Below are 27,917 nucleotides of genomic sequence, written 5' to 3'. Positions count from 1 at the left end.
CGCTAACACAGGGGCCCCGGAGAGGCCAGGAGCTGTCGAAAGAGAGAGTCGGAGATACTACACAGATCAAACATAAGGAAATGGACACGGTGTTTGCTTTTGGCTGTGAGAAAATAAACATTCATTACATGGGCACTCAACTGAGAAATTAGAGACAGGCAGAAACACAAAGGCAAAGGATCCACAGCAGAGTGTTGCCCAAGTAAATTGTTGAAATTTCCCTCTAGACTAAAATCTATAAATCATAAGAAGCGCCAGATTCTTTGTTTTTTAAGGTGAAACAATGCCTTTCAGTTAGACAACACAAAGGCGAGAGGCAAGAGGTCAAAAGGTGGCCCTGTGCCTCAAGCCAAAAGTGGGAGTCAAATTGGCAAAAATCCGCTGTTTACTGCAGAGCCAAAATGGCCGGGAGACCCCAGTGAGGCTGAGAGGCGGCCGTCCAAAGGTTGCCATTTTTTCCCTTTCCTCTGACACGCACGCACATCTGCGGAGATTCACAGTCGCGCACGAACACGGCATGTGCAGAGCAGTCTGGAGAAGTTCTGTGTTTACAGCGAGAATAAAAAATGAGCGAGAAGCGTAAACATTGGCCTGAGTGACTGCAGGAGGACTGTGGCAGTTATGGATTTCTATAAACATCCTTTCAGACGAGTGTCTGAACTGAAAAAGCCAGCGCTGGATGACATGGAACACAGACATTCATCAGGGAGGACAGATGGAGAAAAAGAGGCACACGGAGTGAATCCACATGTGAAAACGAGAGTGGGTGATACCACATGTATCTCTAAAACTCCAAACGTGGCCCCAATGTGTCACTCGTGTGTGTTTGTGACAGTATGTATACAATAAAGAGCTATGTATGAATGTGAATGGAGAAGAGCGCTATGCGAGTGCAGTCCATTTACCACGAGCTCATTTTGACCTTGGAAACAACAACAGCGACAATAATCTCACCACAAGGTCCTTTTAATCATTCCTCCGCAGCCTTCAATCATATCATAAATACGCCATCAGCAAGTCGAGTGCAACTGCTGCAGATACAAGAAGTCTCCATTTAAAAAGCTCAAATGGGAAAAATTCTTACTTTTAAGGTCACGCAATTGAAAACTCCTGAAAAAAGACAATTAATGAAAGGATCCACAGCAGTCACAGTTATTTAAATCCACGATCACAGAGCGTACCTGTCTGTAAAGCACAAACCAGTGTTATTTGCTAATGAAAATCCTAGAATAGGTGATAGCATACAAACCAAGATAACTGAACCTTTTGTCACAGTTTTAAATATATATTTATGGCATCCATCACCTTGGGTGTGAAGCGGCAAATGCTTAAGTAATAAACAGCTGCGTCTGAGATGTGTGAAGTGTACAATTTTCATCCATCGCTCTCTCGTTTTTCCTCACCCTTTTGCAGCCATCTCATTGTTTGGTTGTGATTCACACAAGAAACAAAGCAAAGCACTAACAATGACGGTTTTCTGACGGAAGTTACATTCAAGTTCGTCCAGCGCTGTGCCGCCGCGCACGGCTCGTTTCTTTCTTTACCAGCTCTTCCCAGTACTGCTGCTTTATTGAAGTCAGACCGGCTTATCATGTTTAATTACATATCTTAAAACAGCTAGGCGCAACAATGTCGAGCTGACACTTCATGTAATCTCAGACGGATTGGTTGATGTTGAGATCAAGGCTCTGTGGGGGCCATACCATCTGTTGCAGAACTCTTTGTTCTCGCGTCTTCCCTATGGTATCGTGCCATCGAATGCAAATATATGAAAGGAACACTGAACACTTTAAAAATAAAAGACATTTTTAAAAGTAATGTAGTGGTGGGTGTTTTTTAGCCAGTGGAATAACTTTGAGTAAATGCCTTTCTTTATAACCTAAATCAAACAGCTTAATACAGAACCCTGCCAGATTTTTGTGGATATAATTGTATTACTGTGCATTACAGTAAATTAGTAGATTTACTTAATTTACTGTATTTTCACAGTGAACTTTCATGGAATCCACATTGTGCAGATACAGTACCGTGCAAAAGTCTTGGGCCACCCCTCATTTCTTTAATTTGCTTCCACAGACCCAGATTTATTTAAAAGTAGTCTTTAGCAATAGTTCCCCAGGTTTCTTTTTCATTCATTATCAGCCCAGATCTTGACCTATGAATCACTCAAGCATAAAAACACATCTAACTCAAGGCAGGAACCAGTGTTGTGTCTACACACAACTGACAATTTAGCAAAGAATTTTAAATTGTATCTTTAGGCACTTTGTTGCTATCAGCTAGGTTGCAAAAACACATTTGTTCCAATTTATTCAGTTGAGTCTGTGAAAAATGCCAAAGATAACACAGTTTCACAGGAATAAAATTGTAGTTTTGAACCAACAAGGTGATTTTAAAAGAGCTATTAACTGAAAACTTGGAATATCTAAGCATGGATTGCAGTGTGTCTTTAAAAAAATAGAAGAAACTGGACTAGAAATGTCCTTAAGCAATAGGGAAAACCCCCCAGAAAAGACCTGACAGAGGACCCGAGAGCTGCATCTGAAAATCAGTGGCAACAGTCATCATCAACATATACAGCGGTCTATACTTATGAAAAGTACAGTCACATTTTGATCCAACATGTAATCCCATCTGGAAAGCATCTGATAGGCTGTATTTTGCAGCATGAGGATGATCACAACCACACTGCCAATGCAGCAAAAGCATGCCTTGGTAGAAAAACACACAATGAACGCTATCAGTCATAGACGAGCATCCCCAGACCTCAATGTTATTGAAGCAGCCTGCGATCGTCTTGATAGAGAACCGAACAAAAAGGCAACCAACATCCAAAGAAGAGCTTTGAATGTCCTTAAAGAAGCACGGAGAACTATTCCCAAAGACTTCTTGAAGAACTTACAAGATATCGTGCCTAAGAGAGTTCAGGCTGACTTAAAGACTAAAGTTGGTCAACCCAAATATCGACTTTCAAGCTTGTTAGAACTGTTCTTTCCAATAAATTGCTGCACCTATTTCCCATTTTCCCAGGGGAATATAAAGAAATGAGGGTCGGCTTGAGACTTTTGCACAGTACTGTGTGTGTCCCATAATAGATCATTATGCCGTATTTATGTAAGGGGACACAATCTCTACCATTAGCAGTTTAAAAAGTCATCCAAGTACCACTTTTTATCTTTCCCTGGAGCTAAACAGAGAAAACACAAAGGCACACGGCGAGGTGAAACAACAAAGTCCCTCATTATTGTGTCATTTCATTTTGTCTCATAAATCATTCAAGCCCCAACACAGTAAAGCACTCTTGCCATTGAAATATCACCGATTGGAATTGTTATATTCAGTGGCGATGAAAGCCATCAATTATCTCCCTCTTAATGGGAATATTTATTCCACCCCCTGAAAAGCAGCGCTGTGGATCACACCAAACTTCTTTGAAAGTGACAACAGCAGAGCAAGGGGGATAACACGGGATGAATACGGCAGGTGCACTTAGCTAAATGTCGAAAGTGTAATTGACTTTGATTGAAAAGAATTAATTGTTTATTTATCCTCCTGCTTTTAAGTGTGCATGCTTACTTTGAGAGCTGCCTCAGTTTAAAAAAAAAAAAAAGAGGCCCTATTGAATAGTCTGCATTAATCTCGATAAATACGATCTCATTGATTTGCTATGAAATCTTAGAGTCATTCTCTCAAACCTCATCGCAGCGCTAAGCCAAGGGCTCAGTTGATGCCAGCATCCCCCCCGAAAGAAACATTAAAAAAACATCAGAGAGCGGCGAACACGATGCCGTAAATGGGCACCAGCAATCCCCTAATGCAGGCGAGTAAAAGCAGGCCAGTGATGTCTCAGATTACCCAGCTAGTCAACAACTGTAGTGTAATTACATTTGTGCCCGGAGGCGGTGATTGATAGGGCTCATATTCCTCAGGTGCCAGAGCCGTCATCTCGCCCTGCTTGCACGCATCCCCGTCTACCTGCAGACATCATTGTCAGATCTATTGAAAATCGAAATAGTCTTATTGAAAGTCCATCCTCTACCCTAAGCTCCCATGTTCTATTCACTTCATCTCGCTTTCCCTCTCTTCAACTAATAGAGGTGTATTTATATGCAGTGTGGATCTCTTTTCTCCACTGCAGATTCTCCCTGGATAATTCCTTTGACAAGAGCTCTGCTGAACACATACATATATATATATGAAAGAAGTGATTTGGGGTAAGCAAAGCGTAAAGGGCTGGATACTTCCACCGCCTTTATGCGAGCAGTGTTTTTAATCACGATGCTTGCAAATGACATAACTCACAAATGAATATTTCAAAAATTGCAATTACTCGCCAAAAAGGTCAACAGAAAGGTCAGACAGAAAAATGGTCATTTGGAAAATGTCGCACCCCCGCAGAGCTTTTAAAAATCACCCCGAGGGTGGGGGCTTCGGCCTCCTGATTGCGGGTTTGCAAGTGGCAAATGGTGAGACAGCAAGCTAAGAAATCTCGCTGTTAAAAAGCTCATTCTCGGGTCACTGACACTGAGCCCAGACCCCATCGCCTTCCCACCCGATCCGCGAGGCACTGAAGAGCAGACAGAGAACGATGACATTTAAAAGTCAGCACTCGTAACAAAACAGGGGTCCTTCGGGGGCTTGTTTTCCATTTCATCTCCCAAGAAAACATGTCAGGCAGGCGCAATTAAGGTCGACCACCACACACATTTACAATGAACCCCCCCTAACCCCACCAAATGAGCCACCATCAATTGGAAAAACAGATGTCGGGGACATGTGCGGCTCCTAACAAGAGAGTTTTAGATCATTTCGCAGGCTTCAGCTGAAGAGTGCAAGCTCATACGCGGGAGATAATTTCCCAATAAACATGTGCTCTACAATTAGGCAGAATCTGGCAGAGAGCCAAATATGTTCCTAGTTTGTTTTTTTTTTTTTAAAAAGGGAGAAAAAGATGTTTAGGCTATGAATATGTAAGAGTTTAACATTTTATTCTTAAAAAGAGGCTCGCTTTCAGCAGCAGACAATTTAAACTGGGCGGGGGGGAGTTTGCATTCAAATGAACTCCTGACTTCATTGAATTAATGTAAGATAGATGGAGGAGAGGGGAGGAGATGGCGAGGGAGCTGATTCAACAGATCAAATGTCTCGTTTTCCACCGAGAATCACTGGATGGGTCCGGCCCCCAGAGCTAGTGATTAATTAGCGCATGAATCTGGATCCTGTTATTTGATTAGACCAATGGGAGCCTGTCACACCGACTTCTTAGTTTGCAAAAAATGACATTTTCTGGTGGGCATGAAGTTGAAGTGGTTGGGGGGGGTGGAATAAGTCTCACACACACATACAAGACTGCTTTTCAGTGAATTGCTTGGGAGAAAAGGGGGGGGGGGAAAAGGATAGCTTCTTCAATAATGCATGAGGGATTATTTATCTTGAAGTGAGAAACAGTTCAGGCAAATTGTTCTCCCAAATAAATTACGTTTACATATGGCCCAAGGCAGGAGAAATCTCAAAGGCTTTTTTTATGGGGGAGTGCAAAATTATCCAGGAACTGAACTGTCAAAGAACTCCGCAGATGGAGCGCTTAAGAGAACGGCATCAATAAAACATCGTTTTTCTGCTGAGCGTGAAAAATGCGAGGCTCGTGTGCGATCGAGGCGGTCACACAACTTCCGGGACAAAAAGTTTTTGAAACTTGAAAAACAACAACAACCCCAAAAAAATGGACTCAATAAGGCGTTTTATCGAAACCTGCAGCCGGGATGACGGATAACACCTCCGTAATGATAAATCCATGAGCCCACCACGGGGATGATCGTGACAAACTTCTCAAATCGACTTGATGGCTTTTGACACTGACCAACGATGCCGCTAAGCACAATTAGCATAAGTCATTGTGACAGCACCCAGATATCCATTCACCACGCCAAATGAACGAGCCATTCATTTTGCCTCTGCTCCCGTTCAACAGCGCACGTTTGAGCACATTAATTGGCAACACACCACGAACTTGCAAATTCCAGCAGAGGGGGGGGGAAAGACTGATGGTGGGGTTTTGGGTTTTTTTTCTCATTTTCAGTGGAAATTTGTAAACTGTCAGTCAAACTGGCTGTGATTGCCCGGAGCGAAATGAGGTCCTCGGTGTTAACAAATTAGTGCTGAGGGATAGAGATACGGTGAAGATGTAATAAACTACTCCAGCTTATTGGCTCGGCCTCCTCACGTGGTGATGATGTTTTTATGAGAAGCCGCGTGCACCTTCTGTCTGACGCAACCCACGGCGCAGCAATCACTGGAAGTGATTTTCTTCTTTCCTACCGCAACGCAGTATTGACACAGTTCAAGTTAATAACTGTAAGAGTTAATAAATTGGTCACTAGGTGGAGCGAAATCTGCAGAGCTCAGCAGCTTCCCCTTCTCTCTGTGATATACTTCCAGCAGACAGAAGCCTTATGTTTGCACACGCCGGTAACAAATACAAGTGGCTCATCACTCCATAAAGGCTTGATTCACATACTCAGAACATAGAGGTGAAGTGTCTTTCCATCCAGCGAGCACTTCCATTTAATTAATCACTACTCCAATTCATTAAGTGCGTAACCATGACAAGAAAAGAATGAGGAAATGGGAAGCAAGTCCCATCGAGGTCTTGCGTTAAAAAACACTTTACTGTGCAAATTACAACATTAGAGTCTGAGGTCAAATCCTCCGCAGCTTGCCCCCGATTCTCTCGCAGCGTTGTACGAACTCTTTGCTTTGTATTGAGATTAACTAGGTTGTTTTGAAAGTCGTCACATGATCAAAACCTCCTTTTCCATGACCACGATCGCTTGAAGTTTCGTAGAACTGTCTGGATGAGTGATGTTAAAAATGAGAGACATTCGCAAAACTAAAAAGGCAAAGAGCTCGTTACTTTGAAGCTGATCTTTATAGAAATACTTTGGATTTAGCACCATTGCATGTTTGCAGACTGCACATAAGGGTGCTGTGTGTCTGCAGCACGCATTATAACTTATTCAACCACCTGAGAAGACACCAGGTAGAGTATAATTAATGCATAAAGGCCAAGAAAAACAATGCAATGGTCGCAAGTGTAAAACATCAACAGCGCATCACTGCATCCATCCAGCTCAAGAAGACGCACTGAAATCACCAACCAATAAGATTCCACAGCGTCAAAGATATTTAATCAGAAACTGAATCGTTATTAATCATTCGTTATTATTAATCTCTTGCTCTCTCCTACAGTGCGCCTGTTGTCTCATCTCCCTTCCCTTGACTCCAACCGGTCACAGCAGATAGCTGCCCCTCCCTGATCCTGGCTTCTGCCGGAGGTTTCTTCCTGTTAAAAGGGAGTTTTTCCTTCCCACTGTCGCCAAATGTTTGGTCAAAGGGGGTTGTCTCATTGTTGGGGTTTTCTCTGTGTTGTTGTAGGGTCTTTATCTTACAGTATAAAGTGGCTTAAGGTTAGTGTACTTGTGATTTGACACTGCATAAATAAAACTCAATTGAATCTATTTTTTCAAAAGCGAGAAAACCTGTCCTGTATGCAAACTGTCGCAGAGAAAATAGAGAGTTTTATTCATATCTACCATCAGGGGCGTAATTTCCAGGGGGGTTAGGGGGGTTATGACCCCCTCAATAATCAGACCTAACCAATATAACCCCCAATAACATTATGAATTATCTTGCATAAATAGGCTGTTGATTTTCTTTACTCGTTTCAGTTATTACCAGCAAAATAGTTGCATGTTTAATCATCTGGGAATTTACCCAGATTTATTTATTTATTTAGACAAAGATCTTGACCCCCCGAATGTTCAGCACAAAGTTACGCCGATGTCTACCATTCACATCTACCATGCCGGCATAGTGAATGGAGTGAAAGACTAAATTATTTGTCTGCAAAGATGAACTTATACAGAGTAATTTCCAGGAATGAAGCTGGATGTAAAGGTGAACGCAGTGCATGGTTACTTTAATTCTGTGTTGTTTTGGTACAACTATCTTTTTTCATATGTTTTCTTTTTCTTTTGAGACATGCACTGAATTTAGGTGAATAATGAGGGCTAATTGCATTTTCGTGCAAAGGTTCGGACAGACGTGAAGACGTTAAAGAGGGGTTCTGTTTACGTGACGGTGCAATAAAAAAAAAAAGTCTGTCTCTAAAAATCAGTGAACAATGATGACACATAATAGCGATTGTCATTTTGAAGCCGTAATCATGCAAGTGTACTAGTACAAATTCTTTCCAATTTCCTTTCCTGCATGCAAATCACGCAGAGGTCCCGCTTTTGTCAGACAGTCCAACCCAGAAGTGAGCCTGCAGAGAGGGCTGCGCCCGTGGCGGCAGCTCATCCCAGCGAGCCCGACTTTGTTCACCTCGCCTCTGACATCGTTTTGCCATTTCCCTCTCCTTTCCTCTCCGCACTCCCCCTCCTTCCTGTAACGTTCCCAGATGTGTCGGCATCACTCAAGGGAACATCGCAGCCAAGACTAACGCATCTTGGCCCCCACCTACTGCACGCTGCCTCCTAGTCTTAAATGAACACAATCCCTGTCACACAAGCACATAGGAGATACTCGCACACCTCCCAGAGCAGACATGACTCAACATGCCCCTATAGCAACACATGCCCCCTTAGTAATTGAGGTCAAAGAAAAGAAACAACAGCCTGATTTTTGCCTTGTGTGCGGGGAAAGAGGTCTTTCCCTTGCTCCTCTTTTGCTCCATATCATCAGATGGAATTGCCCAGCAGCGTACTGGAGGCAACAGCTTAGCTAAGTTTAGCACGGTGAACTGAGACAAACTGCAGTGCAACCTTGCTAATGTGAACTTCTCAAGGAAAGGTGGTTCAGACGAGGAAAACGCAAGTACAAGTGGTGTATCAGTTTTTCTTTTTGGGGTGGAGGTGGGCTGTACTTGTCTTAAACCCATGTTTATAGCAGTCCTTTACTAATGTAATCACATTCTGAAACACAGTTGTTGCTAATATAAACTGACGGTAATATAACTCCAAGTGACATATGCAGTAATCGCTGTCACCACTTAGTCTTTCACTTCAAACCATTATGAGGTTTAAACGAAATGTTTTGTTTCCATGGTCACTCCCATAACATCTGCTCTTCCTGAGGAGTATGTTTTAAGAGATACCATCCTTTTCTTAAGTGAAGGAGCAGAGAAGCAAACTTATTTCTTTTTTTTTTACTGCACTATGAGACATTAAAATCTAGTTGTGGTCAAGCAGCGACACTTTTTAACTGAAAGATGATAGGCTAGTCTCCTGATAAGATGTCAAAAAGTCACGAATAACTAATCTGTTTTTCAGTGTTCACGCACGTTTTATTTTTTATCGGCACAAATTTGCAAGTACTGGAGTTATATTTCGTGTTTAAGGTATATATTTTGTTCAGAAAAGCAGGGAGGCCTGACCATGGCAAGTGAAGAAACAAAGCTCCGAAAGTTGCGGTAACCATTACATTTCACCACAAACAAACCATGAGCTTTATCTAAACTTTAGGCCTCACTCACACGGGACTTAGGACACCAGGCGCTGACCCCCTGGCAACCTCCTGTTACTAGGGAAAAATGTTTATTCCCGGAGGGGTTGCTAAGTGGTTGCCGGAGGTTGTGGACTGTCACTTGGGTGACATTGGTAACAAAGAAGTATACCGATCAGTATTCAAGTTCACAAACTGCCATGAGCCTGTGCTGAAAACGAAGCCAACACAGGTGACAAAGGGGCCTTCTTGAGGCCGACTCCATGCTATCTGGTAAGCTAGACTAAATTCCAATCAGTGGTCCGATCCTCTTGACCATGGACTTGGTCAAGAGGATCGTTTTAGGCTACCTTTCAATGCTGTTCTCTGCTAAATAATACGGCTCACAGGGTAGTTAATTGCGTAGTGGTTTATACATTCGCCTAATAAGCAAAAGATCCCTGGTTTGTTCCCAGGAGGAGACAGAAATCCCTTGGGGGGGTTTGCATCAGGAAAAGCATCCGGCGTAAAAATCTGCCAAATCAAATGTGTGGAGCTACCTGCTGTGGGGACCCCACTGTGAATAATGGAGCAGCTGAAAGTAACTGTTACTGTGTAGACAACTGTGCTAAAAACCTGCCTGCGCTCAGGCTTTTGTTGGTTAAATGCTAGCAGTTTATTTTTACTTTGTCTCAAAAATAACTGTGGTGACATCTTTGAAGCCTTCAAGTCAAAGGGTTAAAGTGTGAGTCCATCAACAAACGTGTTGGATGACAAACCAGACAGTTGTCATATCCAGTTATTATTATTCCATATTACTTTATTTAGCTCATACCTACCATGAAGAGAGTTCTGCTTTTAAATCATAAATTACTTTTACATTTTTAAATTTTACTTTTAAATTTAAAAGTGACTTTTTAATGTGTCTTTTGCCCCGTCTTCCCCCATGGGTGCCCCTCACTGAGCCTGGTTTTTGCCATAGGTTAAAAACTTCCTGTTAAAAGGGAGTTTTTCCTTCCCACTGTCGCCCAGTGCTTGTTCATAGGGGGTCATCTGATTGTAGGGTCTTTGCCTCACAATATTAAGCACCTTAAAGCGACTACCAACGTGATTTGGCGCTACATAAATAAAACTGGGTTGATTCTTCAAATCTGTGGTCTCAGCATACACACTCTGGTTTAAAGGACGCTTGAATATCTCTTGCTATATCTATTGCTTAATTTTAGGCAGCACCATTCATCTGAACACCTGAGTGCACTTCATTCATTTCCATAGCAACCCACAGTATTGTAGAAGGCCCTTTCACATAAAATATAGCACCAACCGATGACAGAACACCAGAAAATGTGTTTCTCATGTAATGAATAGGAACCCAGGTAATATCACTGTCTGAATGGATCCCTGGGGCTCTACTTATTATAACTGTATTAATAGTGCAATACTGAGAGCAAATGGAGCTGAACTCCAGCACTAACACAGTGGCCACCAGGTTAGCACAACGCCAGCTGTCACAACAAAACTGATATTAACTTTCTGCTTTTGGCTCAATCCTGATTTTTGAATCGGTTGATTGTGATCGTAATGAGGTTAAGATTTCATACGAGTTTATCCTGAACGGTGTGCACAGCAGTCTGAAGAACAACAGCGACCACCGCCGCTGCAACATATCTGCTGTTCACACGGCAGTTTGTGATTTGCTGTAGCTTGAGAAAGACAAATGTGTGTTTGAATTGGAAACAAGGAGAAAGAGAGTAAAGTATTTACATAAAACAGCATATTGGCTGTTGATGTAATTTCCCTTTTGAGCGTGTCATTAAGGCGGTATGAAAAATATGCCCTTATTTGGAATTTGTAGCAAGTCGGGGTGAACATTTTTCAATTTCCTGCCATTTGAAGACAAATCCAAGCAAACGGAGTCTCGCTCTCGTCGCCTTCTTTGCGTGAACTTGTTTGCATTCAGTTTTATCAAACGCACCCTCGTACAAGGACCCAAGTCTGAATTACATTGTGGTGATTTGTTTTCTGTGGCAGAGCGCGTTTGGAAATAAACCTAAGCCAATTCTCTTTCTCACACTTCTGCGAGTATTTTATTTATTTTCTTTACACCGCAGTGTAATATCCGAGGGCAAAAAGCATGAATTAATACCAATTAAAGCTGGGTGCTCTAATGTTTACGCACATAATGAAGAACAAGAAATTATTTAAATGACAAAATTAAAATGTAATTTCATGCATATGCATCTGTTATGTTTGTAGGTGAACAGAGACTTTCTATTGTCCCATTATGTGTATCAGTGGAGTCGCTTTCATAATAAAAAAAGATCCTTTTTCTCACACATGCAGTACCTAAGCTAGTTGAGCTATAGGCAGCCATCTGAATATGCATCTTAAAGATACTTGAATAAGTACAAATAACAGTGAGATGAAAAAGGGGGAGTGGGTGGGATGGCGGTGGGGGTTTTGCCCTATATACTGTGGTGCAATTCGATGTGCCGGATGATATCAGCAGATTAAAAAGCTGTCTGTATCTGCACTTAACTGCATCTGGCTGCTTTTGTTACCTCCCTTGTGATGTATTCATTTGTGTGCCGTGCACTTGTGTTTGGGTGCGCATGTGCCCATTTTAATACATTATCCAATGGGTGTTTCACCCTGGGGAATCGTGCTGGTGCGTACGCCTAAAGGATGTGACACTGCTCAAGGATGACAATTTTCAAACCGGGCCCCCCGCTTGCTTTGTTACACCTCCTCCCTGCGTGGCTAAAACACCATCGACAGTGTGTAGCGCTGATTCAGCGGCGTCAGTCCCTTCACAGTGCACCAGCTTGTCCTGCAGGATAGCGCGAGCCAAACACGGAGGACATTTTAGCACCCCTCCGCCCCCATCCCCCACCAAGACCGCACATCTCTAGTAGAAAGAAGGTCTCTTTTAGTTGGGTCACGGTGCCTTAAGGGCTGATTGTGCTAGCTCGAAGCAAAGCTAAATGGTTTGCACTGACATGATGCCAGTTGAGAAGTAAAAAGACACAGAAGGGAAGAGAATGGAAAGTGTGGATTTGTGAAGAAGAAAAAAGTAACAAGGAAAAAGTGAGATAAAAGGTGTTGGAGTCAAAAAATCTACTGCTGGAAATGAATGCCAAAAACAAAAAAGAGAAGGGAAAAAAAGTGATTCTTTAACCACCCACGAAGAAGAAGTAATCTCATTCCACATGTATGCAATCAAGGCATTGCTGCTGCAATTAGCCTGGGTGGCTACGCTACATCTGAGACACGCGGCTATGATGATTTCCTTTGATCGTCTTTTCTTCTGCATTTCAAATGACAGGTATCAGACGTGGGGTTATTGTGCGGAGATAATGACTTCTGAATATGTATGAAGTAACGTGTACGCGGTTCTCACGCATCGAGTCATCCGGCTACAACTCTTAACATGCGGCACACTGAGAGCTGACAACAAGTGTAAGGCGCATGAAATAGCAGGGAACGTGAGATTTGGGGCAAAACGCGCCATACATGGCTTCGCACGAGCAGGTGTGGAGCTGCGATGTGTGCTACAATATCACACCGAGAAAGGATGGCACCTCAAATAACAACTAATTTACTCTGTAAACCTGTTACTGGGAAACAAAGGCTTCAGTGGTTGCATATATTATTTTTAGGCTGAACTCCTGCAAACAATTTCAGGTTTCTCACACATATCTTAGAAAGGTCACGAAAATTTTCACAATTTAATGCTTAATGGAAAAAGTTTTGCAAAAAATATTAAGAACTACTTCACTGCTTGCTGGATTAACATGCAGGCGAGACTATGCGCCTTTGTGAAATACAATAGTTAAATGCAAAAAAGAAAAGGCCTGTTTTGGCAGAGTATTGTGCTGGATATGCATGAATAAAAGATATAAGATAAAAGATACGTTGATTGGACACGTGCTAACTTGTTGGTTAAGTCCTGTGAAAGTACATGATTTGTGGTTCTGGCTCTGAATTACGTGAGGTGGTAAATAAAATAAAGATAATAAAATATTATTGATGGGCTCGACATACGGGCCGATATTAGCTACTTGCCAATAAATCGGTATCGGCATTTCTAAAGGCGATGCATGAGAAACACCCTTCAACTATGCTATGAGGGTTGATTTTGCATGTCGTGTCCAGCAGAGGGCGCCCTGCAACATCTCTGGGGCCAATACCAGCTTATATTTTGGATTGTTAACTCCTAAACTAAATAAAAGAATAACAAAAAGCTAACATTATTCCTTTATGCTTGTATTTGCTTGCACTGCAGCTACAGAGCTTGTGCAATAAACATGATAAATAATAGTCTACAGATATTGTCTTCTGGTATCCTCTGGTATCCTAAAGATACATCGTTCCTCATCCATGTAGCTCATCCATGATAAGAGTAATGCGTCAGATGGGAGGCTAGGCTAGGATTTAAATCCCGACCGCTCAGTTGAAGGGTGGTCCCCGCCATCCCCACCGTGACCTCGATACAGAATGCACCCCATTGTATGCGCAGATCTAACGTGCAACTGGGAAACATCTGCAGCGGGCCTATAAAAATGGCATGCGATGCGATGCCGTCGCCTGCTGCGGAGTGACATCGCTCACTCTGCCTCTCCGGTTTCAAGCCTTTCCTCAGTCCATATCACGGCAGAGAAAGGAGTGTATTATCGCAGTGAAAAAGGATCTACTTCCACCCCCCACCCTCCTCTTACAGCCTCAGTCTGTGTGTGTGTGTGCTTGCATGGCCTAATATGTGTGCGGAGAGTGGGAGGCAAGAGGGAGTACACCACTGGGGAATGTGCACCTGCAATTTTTCTCATTTGACACAGTTGGTCTTTTGTAGGGTCTCAGGGATAAGGAAATGTCTGTGAAAGTTATGACTCCTGCCCTCTGCCTCCCCCCCTTCCAACTCCTTAAAAAAAGAGACATCTTCACTATGGTATTCTCCATCTCAGAGAGGGTAACACATTCGGCAGACTGACCGAGCCGAAAAAAAAAGCTGTACGTGCCGCACTTAACACTGAAGAGCTATCAGATGTATAAACAAAGCTTGCAACAAGCTGTGGACCCATAAGGAAGGAGATAAAACAGACACAGTGTGAGTGGGGGGGGGCAAAAAACAAAGTGTAAAAGATGTTTGGAAGATAAACGCTCTGATTTATTTTCATTTACAGTGTGTTTAACATATTCATTTCTGCATTTTGCTTGAGCAGTTTGCTGACAAGCCGTTGCAGATTGTGCAATTATATAATATAATCAAGCCAAAAAATAGGGAGCAGGAGAAATATCTGAAGAGAAATAAAAATTAAAAAAAAAGAGCTAATGCTTGGATATGGCTTCCAAATTAAAAAAAGATTACAACACCAGATTTCACATACAATAAATCTAAATCCAGAAGCAGCGTGTGAAGCGACGCGAGGTAAATAACACGCTTTCGTGTTTTGGCAAAAGGTTTTGGAAAATGTGCGTTGCCTGCAGTGTGTGGATGAGCACAATTACATTTGCAGCTGGTCAAGTTGGTCCTTGGACGTTTTCTCCTGTTTTTTTCTTGACGTTAGTCTCTACGCTCGGTGTTCACTGCAACTCGGTGTTTTCAATTATCCTGGCTTTTGCACGCTCTGATGCAGACGCTCTCCTGCATATGTGAAAGAGAACCGCTACCACACCATCATTAAAAGATGCTAAAAGCTGCATAAGAACAAGTAGAAGTCAGATGACCAAACAGGTTTTCATCGCAGTTCATAGGCCTTCCTCTTGGTCTGGCCTTGTAACCTTCTGTATACAGATTATTACATAAAGAAGGGCTATTGTGAGCATTTTGGCTGTGCTCACGTCCAGGGTGTTTTAATAACCACTAGTATATTAAGCTTTCAGACTCTCTGATTGCTTGTGGGGGTTGTCTTTTTTCCTACGACTTGTTGCTGTACTCCCAGATCTCAGCATTTAATTCGTCCGGAGCTGTGCTATCATAAGTGATAAATCTACTGAAAATATGACCCAGTTTGTAATAAACTGGAATTATACTTTGAGCACAGAGTCAAGGGCTATCTCGGGGAGTCTGTTCGGTCAGGATATCAGTGATCCATGGCCTAAACAGACGACTCCTCCCGTGGGTAACAGCTGTGGTGTGAGACTCAGGGCAAGCTGTGACCCCTTGAGCCTTGGATACTGTACATCTGCAGAGGATGCAGCGGGAGGGGAGCACTATGGAAGATTTGTGTCCTTCTGTGTGGGAGGGTTTGAAAGAAAGATAATAAAGAGGGAGAGGGAGTGTGTGTGTGTGTGTGTGCTGCTCATGCAGTACATAAAACGCATAAACTACACTGTATTTTCCACCCAGTGCAAAGCACTGGAACTGTAAACTACTTGACCCTGGCATCCTTCCAAATAAGGAGGCCACGCTGAGGAGCTACCATTACTCTCGGGCTATCCATTCCCCTCTCTCCTTCCTTTTATTTTAATGAGAGCACAATTAATAAGGAAATGGACCAGCTTCCCAAAGGAGGCTGGTTCCTCTACAATGGAAGCCTTCTTTTGTCAATGGCTGTATTGAATTCCTCTACAAGGCCACTGGGCTATACTGAAGGCCATCTCTAGTATCGTCCCCACCCCCACGCGACTAACTCTATCGCTTCTTACCCCTCTCTGTTCTTCTCGAGCTCTCATGGGCTATTCTGTGCCACGGTATCATTTGATCCCCCTATACTTTTGCTATAAATGCACACTTTACAATACTCAATATTGATTCACTGTGCATGGTTGGTTTATTCAATGATAGAGCTGAGGGAAGAGAGAGCAGGGTCCCATGCTACCTTGACTATAATTGGCCTGCTGCATCTGTGGTGAACTTTAGTTTGAGGCAAAATGGCATTGGATCTTTGTTTGTGAATGAATACATTAAAATTCACCCTGTTAGCTCAAGTGCCGCATAAGGGAAGGAAAGGAGATCAAAAGGAGCAGTGGCTGATTAATCCTTTGCCACTTTTGTTTTTCAATTATTCCCTTTGTTGGTCAAATAAAGGAGGTATTGCTTCACACGTCCTCCGAGTCCCACAAAAGAAGGCACCTGTATTTTCCTCTGCATTTGTCTCATGCTCTCAATTGCTCCTACAAGGCTGAACAACAGCAATAATGCCACATGCAGCAAAAGATGTACTGATGTAATGTGCAAATTAACATTCCCTCATTGTACTGTACTGTACATAATAAGGCTACTGTAATATGCTCTTCATTTGCAAGGCTGTTTTTTTGTTTTGGCAACAGGGAGCCGTTATGCTAATTTCTTTATCAACAGAAAGTTAAAATGTCTCTCGGTTGGGCCAACAGAAAAAACACATGTTCCACTGATATGAGACCTCAGCATCGTCCACCAGTGCCAAAACACCACAACTTGGTCAGTGCTGCCCTTAATGTGAAAGACACTGGTAGCAAGTTGGCAGTTTAGCTATTAGCTGTTTAGCTATTAGCTAGACTCAGTAGACCGTCTCGGTCTAACTAGACAGTGATAGCTAGTCTTGCTAACAGCTAGGTTGATTACAATGATTAGTTTTAGCATCAACTTTTTTATTTTAAGAATGTAAAAATATCAAATCCCAGCTGTGCTGAATAGAATAGTAATTTCATCTAGACAACCTAGCTAATAGCTAAAATGTCTAGCTAGGCTGTTTAGCTAGGCCGTTTAGCTAGACTGTAATAGCTAAGCATTTCTAGCTATTAACTAAACAGCTGCAGTTGTTGTGAGGTAAGTTTTAGGATTGAATTAAAAATGTTCTCTTTAAAGCCCAAATAGGATGCAAATTGATTACAATGATTACTTTTGCTATCATTTATTTAATTTTACGAGGGTAAAAATATCAAATCTCAATTGTGTTGAACAGAATGCTGATCTCATTTTGAACCGTGTATTTAGAGAGATAAATAGGAACTAATAAACAGACAGATATTAAGATGGAAATATCCCAGTTCCCAACCACATAAACACAGACATCTATGCAAATATCAACTCACACTATTAGCAACATGTGCTTGGGAATGACAGATTGTAATCTGAGTAATTAGCAAAATGCGTACAGTATGCCTCAAGGCATGTTTAAATCATGCACTGCTGCAGCAGCAATTCATTATGTGGGTGGTTGGGACACAGTTTCACCACCATCATCATACCCTCATCCGTGATTGTGAAAGCCTTATGGTGGAAACAGTGCTTGGAGGAGGAGGGGGGCAATCCTTCCAAGCTGAAAGATTAGCATATACAGCACTGCAGTGTCTTAATATCGCTACATGTAATCACATGCACAGTCTGTCACTGCACCTAATGTGCCATCAGAATACAAATCCCATATCTCACATACATGCACAGCACATGCACAGTTATTCCACAGACGATGGGAATAAACATGGATTTCACAAAATAAGAAAAAGGTCATTAATTTCACAAATTGAGTAAAGCATGGGTCAGTGCATTGTCTCTCTGCTTGGTTTCTTTTTTGCCCTTCCTGCTCCTCACATTCCGCCCACACCCTAAATTACTCCCTGACCCCTGCTGTTATGCAGTGTGGGAAACCCTGTGGTATTCTACGCCCACCATTTCTGCTGTGCGAGCTGGGCTGCGGGGTTACTTAGCAATTCTCCCTCCAGCCTTCCGGACACTACAAAACACATACACATTATGCAGTCTAATGTAAACTAACATCCACTGCCACTTGACCTTGCTGTCAATATCTGTCCTCATTAAACACCATTCGGCCAGCTCCAAGTCCACTTTAAATGGCATCATTCAGCGCTTAGCAAATTATGCTTGTGCAAGTGGGTTGAGTGAATTGAGATTCTAATTCATGTATTTGGAAGATATACACAGGTCCCGGTGCAGACACCTATAAAACATGGAGAGGTATTTAACCCCACCCTGCCATTCTTAATGTTACTGTCATTCATTCCTCTTGGGTTGCACGTTCTGACAGCAATTTGGCAATGTCAAGCCGTCACTACAGATGCCGCGGGCAGCAAGGGCCATTTTTTTATTCCCCCATATCAAGCAGGTATTGATTTTTCACTCATTACAGAAGGACATAAAAAGAGAAGGGAATGTTTGATGCCAAACGCCACACAAAATATATTACGCGGACGTGGAAAATTCAACCGAATCCAAAGATGACGAGTCTTTCAGCGCTGCATATTTAAATCTAATTGAAAAACTTGTATTCAAACGATGCAACACGTCCTAACAACTGAAACTAAAAGTGAAAACTTGAAATAAGCTGTCATTCAAGTGGCAGCTGTGCAACCCATCCTTAGGGTGGGTGTAAAATTTGATTTGTCCAAATATGCATGTTGTTTGTTTTAGTAAGTCTTGTGGGGTTTATTGTAAAACTATAATAGGGATGCAAATTAAAAAGAGAAATAAACCTGTTAATGCATTCAACCAGAGGCATTTTAAAGTATATCATGAAAACCATTTTCAAAGCAATCCAACTTTTATTATAATATCAATTTAAAAAAAAACCTCTCACACGTTTCTTTATTATTTGATTAACATCCGTGGCTTTGAAATGAAGTCAAGACTTCCCTCAAGTGCTAGAAATAAACAGCCATACTCGCCTCGCCCAGAGTCAATGAGGCATACCGTTTTGCACAACAAGGACTGCGCCCTAACAAAAAATACAGCTGGAACTAAAAGTTTTTACTGTGACTCAGGGGGATGGAAGCTTGATTAATGCTAAAATATCTCAACAAATTTTCATGAAATCTTGCAATGACATTCAAGGTCCTCAGAGAAGGCTGATTTCTGTGGGTGTGAGTGTAGTAGGTTTTCGTTATTTATGTATTTATTAATTTTACAATTTAGAATTAAGGATGCTAAACTAAGAAAAATTAACAAGCGTTGTGGTTGTCACAGTGCTAGAATTTCAAACTAAATACTAATATGCAGGAAATAGTGCATACTTGCTACTCCTTTGATACCACAGGGGGGGAAAAACACAATTAAGAGTAATTTTTTAAAGATAAAGATTAGAACAATAGTGTTTGTGAATGCATTCAGCTACAGCTCGGTTTATTTGCTGCACTTCTGTTGACTTGATGCCAAAAAACAAGTGGCGTCACTTTTTCAGAATTTCAATATCCAGCCCGTTTTCACTCACGAGGGGTAATATACCGACGATTTGTCACGTCCCGAGGCGTTCCTGAGGCACGCGAAGGGTGACCATCCGCGTTCTTATGCTACGCACAGGGTTATGGATGAAATCCATTAGAGTGATGCTCCCGTGGTAATACACGTTCCAGCCATGTATCACAGCCCTAACCCTAACCTTAACCACCACTTTAATGACGTTAGATTCTGTTTTCCAATTTAAGTCAAATAAACGTACATGTGTAAATTCATTCCAAACGGTTCTCACGTTTCCTAACTTTTCCGATCTCGTAATATAGGGACGTGTTGGGTGCCCGGAAGCGTAATATACAGACGATTTGTCACCTAGCGTAAAATGTTACGCTTTGGGAGTGAAAATGTGTACCTTAAATATCAGTTCTGGTGACATCCCTAGTCAGTGTCCCTATGTCTGGCTGCACTTCAAATAGATACAAATAATATGGGTGGATTGCACCCATGCAAAAAAATATGCAATAGAGTTAGACAAAATAAATTGATATCGGATACGCTATGCAAAATGGATGGTAGATAATAGGAATGGGCATGGCACTCAAAAGGACTGAATACTGGCTTGACCTGAAAGTTTAAATAATGAATAGACATGTTTGTTTTGTGATTGCTTATTACATGTGAGGCCGATACCTGCCTCATACCACAAAAACCATTCAGTGAAGACTGCTGTACAAAAGCTACAGTCGTCGAACTCTCGATTTACTCTTACCAAAGCAACACAATGCCTGTCTAAATAAAGTCCTGTTGTTTGGTTTTTTTCTTCATCTAACGTCGCCTTCTAATGCATATATAATTTATCCCTGCCCCAAAGTGCTGTATATGCATGTACATTATGCTGGTGCAAATGAATGATTGACATCCACCCACTCCGAAGCCCACTTATTTGCAATGCTTGAAGAGGCATCTCGCAGTCACAACACAACAGCACATGCCTCAGTAGGCTCTACAAAGAACTTTCTGCCGCTTTGAAATATGAGCTCAAATAAATCATTTGTTTAATTAATTAAGCAAATTAGGCAAATCCAGGGATGCCTTGGCGGATGGAGTCAGTGCCCTGGCAGGAGAAGATTAATTAAGTGGATCGGGTACGGGAACAGCGAGCCTGACGTCAGAGTTTAATGCTCTTGTTTGGTTAGACACAGCTAACCTTAGCATATTAATGATGATACGGGAATGTGAGAAAGAGAGGGTTGTTCGTAAGGCTTTGTTTAAGGCCTGCAAGAGAATGCAGGCATGCGAGACGGACGTTATGTATGTTCATCTGCAGAACTGCCAATTACCCAACATTGTTCTGCAAGATACAAAAACCTACCCTACCAGTGCAACACCTAACAAACGCTGAACAGATGTGGCAGGCACACATCTGTCTTGCTGCCTCATCCATTCCTCATTACCTACCAACCCCTCCTCACCCAGCAGGATGATATCTGGTTCCACGCTTGATGCCTGCGCTTGTATCTGACCGTACAACCAAGAGTCAGACTTCATGTTCTTCGTCTCCTAAATCTGTTTCTTGAGCCGTCATCCATTATAACACGCCGATGTCTGCGATTGCACGGGGCAGTATTAAGCGGAATGAATCTAAAAGTCATCCAGGAGGATTTTACATGCAGAGAAACGCATGATTAATGCGCCGCTCTGGCATGGCTCGAGTGTTCGGGACATTGCTTTTTCCTTTTGTTAGTTGATCTTACCGAAACAACGCCAAGGTTGCGTTCTGCCTATTTTTCAAGCCCCCGTGACAGCATCAGGGATGGAACTTTTTATTAATCTGGCACGGACTTTGTAGCTCCACTCGCGCACAAACCAGAAGATGATAGGGAAGCACACACACTCGCATACAAGCAAACAAAGAGCCACCCACGTACAAACAGCCACGCATCCTTAACGCTCCTTAAGCTGCGTTCTCTCCTTGACTTTCTTTTCTTTTTTAATCTCGCTGCTGTGACGGTTGTCCAGAAATATTCCTCATTCTGCTCAACAGCAAAAAACGGAGGAAAAAAAAGACAAGGAAGGCCACTGTTGGGCTTCTATTCCAGCCTCTTAGGCTAAAGTGGCGAATGCATCAGCGTGCATGTGTACTGTGATTATTAAAAGTGTGACTTTGCATGTGTGTCAGTGGGAATGGTGCTAGTTTCTTTTGCTTGACGCTAGTCAGCGTGTGCGCGCACGAGGTTGCGTGTGCCTGACTTTCAGACAAAAGGGAATATAGATGCCAAAGTAGGCCAGCATCCCCTAGAGTACACATTTCCAACACTCTCAGGGTGAAACATGCACAATGACATTGTGGTGAATATTCCCTCTCAAGCTTCCCCCAGCTGCAAAACAGTTCACTGGCAACATCTGGCCACGTCTGCTCATAGCATCAGGACGAGGCTGAGTATTAAATGATTGCTCTTGATGAACATGTCAAATTATTTACTGGGTGTCAGCCACTAAATCTGCTACAAAATGCACCAGTGCGGCTGGTTTTTTACCTTACGGAGTCGGTGGTTTACGAGTTCGATGTCACCTATTACTCGCCGATGAAGGAGAGGTTGATCACAGAGAGAGCAGGATGATTGATTTAAAGGACTGTGAAGGTGTTTTCGCATGGTTCGGCCCGTTTACGAGAAATCACGCGAGCCCCGCAGCTGACCGTTTTTTTTCAAATGATCGCAAACAGATTTTAAGACTGATGAATTCGCTTTTCTCCCATCTTATTCACACCATACTGACGTAAAATAAATGCAGCCGAGAGGAAAAAAGAAAAAGAAAGGAAAATGCAGTCGTGTTATGCTTGGGGGGGAAAAACACTTCAATAAATGTGAAGTATACTGGATTTATGGCGGCGCTAAAACACGCAAAAGACAGACCTTACTTCCTTTCCATAAACTGAACGTCACAGGGCGTCTACAGCTGACACGTTTCAGCCACATTTCTCGGATGTCTGCCTTATTTCAACCACTTCACCTCCACCCCCGGGGGCGCTTTCTAATGGGCTGCGTCTGTGTAATCCTACAGTTGTTTGTCCAACCGGCAGACGATCGTTATGCATCTTTCTGATGACGACACGTGCGAACGCTCTCATTCCAAAGACGGGAGATTCCTCCAGTAAAGCTGCAGCTTTAAGAGAATTAATTGCAGGTGAAAAGCAGCCGATTTTGATGCAGGCAGAATTTAACACAGATAGCCCAAGAGGTGCTTCTGCGCAGCTTGACTGACATATCTATTTTAAGCAGCACTTTACAGTCAATGCTAATCAAATGAAAGGTCAAAGGGACTAACAACAGTGACCACACAGAGTGTCTGCTCTAAATATGGCTGCTTGTATATGGATATATGAGTGCCTTTGTGCTGCTCGTAACAGTATTAGTTAAGCATTAGTGTGTGTGCTTTGACATTTATGCTGAGGCTTGATCGCACATCAGTTTACTGGGTTTTATTTTACTACTGTCATTTATTTTAACAAAATCTACTTTGATACAATAGAGAATAAGTTGTGTTATAAGGAGGAAATGGCTCCTCTTGTCTATGTATATCATTTTTTTATGCTGTCAAACAGCCCTCGCTAATAAATATTTGAGGCTGTTCTTGAAAACTGCTAGATTCAGACATAAAAGCCGAGGCGATAGAGCATTTTCAATGGCGGCTCTTAATCTTTGGAGCAACCCACCTTTTTAAAACACTGTTATAAAAAGCTGCTCGCTTGCCTTCAGTTCTAATTGAGCAAGGCACCCTGGTTTTTATTATCCAAATGCACTCTTACTCACTTTGTCCAATTTTCAGAAGGTTATATTTTTTAAGTAACGGACATAAAGGCTTAGGGTAAACTTTAAAATTCATAAGGTTTTACATTCAGAAGCACAGCATATGTCCACTTGTCCCATACTCATGTCTGGATGTGTTAGCTACCTGCCCGCATTCAGGGGAAACTCACGAATCCGTTATTTCTATCAGTGCGTGTTTTGATCGTTACTCATCTGTGATCAGCTGTGGAGTTAAAGCACTTTTGATTTTTTTTTTTTTTGAATTCTCAAATTAACCTAAATGACAACGAACCCTCTTTTTTGGAGTTGGTGTTAAAACTTAATGCTTATAATCATGTGAGTGGCCCCCATGGGTAGTACAGTAGGAGGTAGCCGTAGTGCTACCAGTCAGCCTCGGTCCCAGTGGCCACTCGCATTGTTGCAAAAATGCAAGAGAAAAATGCTCCCTGTCCCACGCCTCCCTCTTTTAACAAGCCCACGTTTCAGTAGCTATCAACTACTATCACCAATTATTTAAACCAAGTGCCACTACACATTTGCGAGGTCCCATTGTGCCGACAAGTTTGTATTTCAACCCGAAAACAGGACCTAGAACGCTAGGCTAACAGTGCTCCACTGGGAAAAGGAAGCCTAGCTCGCCATCATTAGCACTCCTTCCCACCAGACTTTCAATAGTGGCAATCATCAACAGCTCTTACCCACACAGCACCGAGTTCATCCTGCATTCCTCAAAGGAGGGAGTCGAGACAGCTTTATAAATAGTCCTTTCTTTTGCAAAAATGAATTTTCATTTTCAGTTCGACTACCTGGTAATGCCTAAACCTTTACTCAATGGATCTCTCTAAAGACGGATGTAGCCTGCAACGTATTGTTGGCCTCCTGACCTTCTTCTGAGCATTAAGGAAAACCGAAGAAGTGTGCTTTTTACCTGCCCTCCCCCCACACACACAATCCCATCCCATCCACAGATATCACAGCACAAAAACAATTCAATTAGCCTCAAATCTCCCATTAATGGTTCTCGCCATATTAAATTAACATTTTTATGGGCCATTGCCCCACTCCCCGTCACTCCCTACATCTAAACCCAAGCCGCATCCACACCCCGAGCTACCAGACCACCACCACTGACTACTTTTAATCTGAATTTAAATGACTTCATTTACTTTGCCTCTGAAACAATCCACAGAAGGCCAAGGGGAAACGCTGCGATTTCCGTTTACAGAGACGTGGTAAAAGAAAGACCTTGCAAATTAATCTTAAGATCTTAATTCATGAAGTGATAAAAGATCTCCTTTTTTTCTTCTTTTCCCTCCCTAATTCTTGCAACTTTCAACAATCCTAAACGTACGCCACAAAGCCAGCGCGGCGTTAGTGATTCTTTGAAAGTAATTTCAGTTCATTTTTCTATTGCCAGGAGAGCAAGAGATGGAGCCAAGAGTAAGAGGGACAGATCTAAAAATAGATCGAAAAATCACAGGAAAAAAAAAAAAAAAAACAGACAGAAAAATCAAAAGAAGAAAAGTGTAGGGAAAAAAAGTTTCTGCGAGTTTTGGGAGTAAAAATAACTGCTAATTAGTGAGAGAAGCTGCATAGACGGCGAAAACAAGACAGACATAAAGTCAGAGGCTTTTACTGCAGTTGGCTGACAGAATCTGGCACTTAAGTAGTGAACACATGAAATTCTGATACAGCTTCAAATCATGCCAATCAGGAAACGCAAGAGGCATGTTTTGTGCCTGCATCTGCACATCCACACAGACACAAACACTTGCTTTAATGAGCCAAACTCACCCAGTGCGGCTGGTGCGAAGAGGCTGGCGAGGACTAGCAGGCGTGCGGTCAACATGGCCTCCTCCTCCTCCTCCTCTTACCGCCCGCTGCTGAAGGTCCCAGATAAGTTCAGTACTCAGTGTTTTGCTGGCAAATGCCCCAGCTGGGTGCTTCCTTTATGGCACCGATCCCTCCACTGCGCCACACTTCCCACAGGACCGCAGCAAGCCTTGATGCTCGGATTCCAGATGCCTTCCAAAGTCTGTCAGAAACAAAACAACAACAAAAAAACAACATGCCTATGAGCTGAACAGAAGACAGGAAGTAAATGAGGTTTGGGATCTCAAAAAACTTCTTGGTGAACAATCGGACTGTTGTCTTTTCCAGTAAGAAGCGCGGCAGATGGATGCCCGTGGCTTTATAAATCCTTATGCACAGCCCTTATGGCACTGTGGGTTTCAAGTCGCCATCGAGTGACACAGTGCAAGTTGCTCAGTCTGCAGTCATATGAACTCATACCAGGCGTGATCAACCAGACGCTAAGAGAGCGCAAACCACAAAAGGTATTTTTGGATATTCTGTTGTTGTTTGCTCGCCGAAGTGTTAACTCCTTACACCTTACCAACAAATCACTCCCACAGAGAGGCGAACACTGAGCGATGAAGCACACGCTGCTGTATTTGGAGAATTGGTTATGCATATGTGCTCCAGACCTCATGTATTCTCTCAAGGATTGATGGCAATTGACATAAGAAACGCACTAGTGTTTTCACTTTCCTGCGGGTAAGAACCATAACTTAGCAGTTTGAGATTTTGCACCTATGGACATTTTTCTGCTGTGCTGCTGCTGGGCTTCTTTCCAAAATTCTAGTCGGCAAAACAGTTCACAAAGCAGAGCTGCCCTCAACCTCCTCTAACACCGTGAGAGGGCCCCCTGAGTGAACTCCTGACGGAGGAAGTCATTGCTAAGCTAGTGCTACTTAGCATAAAATGAGCTGCAAACATCAAATATGTTTTGCATGGCGATTCCTGAAAACTGTGCCACTATTCAAAATGAAGATATGTAACATAACAGTGAGATGTGAATGAATAATAGGGTGCACGGTTAAAGAAGGCTCAACAATATAATCTGATGCGATTCATAATATGATCCCCATAAAACAAATACCATGATATTAAAGTTAAATCAGCTTTAATGATTATCCCCCCTCATCTACAAAACCCTTCTATTATCCACCATCAGCCATGATCTGCTGCAGAAATGTAATCTCTGTAAAACGACACAAGTCAAAGAGTGCACATAATCCTGGCATCCATTACACAATCGCCACTGCTGCACATTAGGCTGTCAGTACTACATTCAATATTATGGGGGAGCTAATTCCTTTGCGGGAGGGACGAAAATCTGGTTGCGAAAGGTCAAGCGCTGCGTCAAAGGACACGGCACTTGGGAAGTTGACTGACATAAGAATCTCAAGTTACACGAGTAAAACACGTTTATCAGATTTTCCATATCAGCTCCCACGCTGTGCAAGCAGTGGCGACTCAACCCATCTCAGAATCTAGCCCTTAATCCTAATTCAAAAAGCCACGATTAGGCTAATCAGATTTTTTTGAACAGATATTAATGGACTTTACAGAAGCCTATCATTGGTCTCTGCATAGGAAGGCCATTTGGGCAATATTAGAGGTTAAAAGTGCTCATTAGCAAAGTCTTGGCAGGCCTCCATGAGTGAACTCAACCGGAGTTTGGAGACCATCTACCGAACCACCCTCTGGTGTACTGTTCGCTCCGTCCCGTGCATGCAGAAATGACTGTGGGACTCTAAAGAAGTTAAAATAGCAGTGTGAAAGAGCGTGCTTGATCAAAGCCACGTCCTTATGAGTAAACAGCGCTTTTATTAAAACACTTTGACAGCTGCCAGAGAGCTAAATTAAATACGATATCAAATCGGATGCTGAGACTGCCTTGACAAAATAAAAAATACATTATTCCAGGAATAATCACTCTGTCCAAGCGGCAAATTGGAGTTTTATTGCAAAGGATAAGGTTTGGGAAGATGCAGACTAAAAATATTAAAATGAAATTATATATATATATATATATGACAAAGTTCAAAGCTAGGGTTGCTGGCATGTGCTTGTTTCCCCCCTATATCTCAGGAGAGCTTTTTTTCAGTGGGATGGAGACAATTAGAATTTGTGTGTGCTAGTGAGAGCGTACACGGCACATCTCACAGCACAGCCTATTAACCAGCAACTACTTGCACAGGTGTTACTTAAGAAATTATCACATAAAATGAAGAACACTATCACAGTTGTTAATTTTCTCTACCCAAAAAAAAAAGAGTAGAAGAAGAAAAAAAAAGTGTGGGCTTAGGTACTGAAACTGGCATCGCGCGCCAAAAGAACACATCATAAAATACATATTTATGAGAAAGGCTTGGACCCTGTTCAACGTTAGAGAAAGCGGGGAGAAAAAAGGCCGAGCGCTAGTCCAGCATTGCCAGCTCGTCTTGTATTCCAGAAGGAGCCTTATGATACATTATGGTGCTGACGTTTCAAGGGTACTTGTTCTGAGGGGGATTTAGGATAACTCCCTTAGATAAGCTGGCCAACATTTAGCAGACCTAGCAACAACTGTAGCGTCTGTTCTCAGCCACATCAAGGAGACTTCTTCATTACGGCCCTCGCAACTTTTTTCCTTGTCGGTGTCGTTTTGGTTTTTTCTGTAATTGTGGTGCGTG

General features: G+C 42.4%; 1 protein-coding gene across 15 annotated transcripts in view; it reads right to left on the bottom strand.

Annotated features, from left to right (window-relative positions):
* LOC102199017 (latrophilin-3) overlaps positions 1-27,917 on the bottom strand; it is a 263,343-nt gene that overhangs the window by 162,436 nt on the left and 72,990 nt on the right. For all 15 annotated transcript variants that reach the window (XM_005743033.1, XM_005743035.1, XM_005743038.1 and 12 more), the window contains exon 3: positions 25,192-25,432. In XM_005743033.1, coding sequence (XP_005743090.1) covers positions 25,192-25,246 — 55 coding nt within the window. In that variant the 5' untranslated portion in view covers positions 25,247-25,432. The remainder of the gene's footprint in view (positions 1-25,191; positions 25,433-27,917) is intronic.

The sequence above is a fragment of the Pundamilia nyererei genome, unplaced genomic scaffold (genome assembly GCF_000239375.1).
Source record: "Pundamilia nyererei isolate P.nyererei 1_Seehausen unplaced genomic scaffold, PunNye1.0 scaffold00126, whole genome shotgun sequence".
Classification (NCBI taxonomy): Eukaryota; Metazoa; Chordata; class Actinopteri; order Cichliformes; family Cichlidae; genus Pundamilia; species Pundamilia nyererei.
This window is presented reverse-complemented; position numbering and strand designations above follow the sequence as displayed.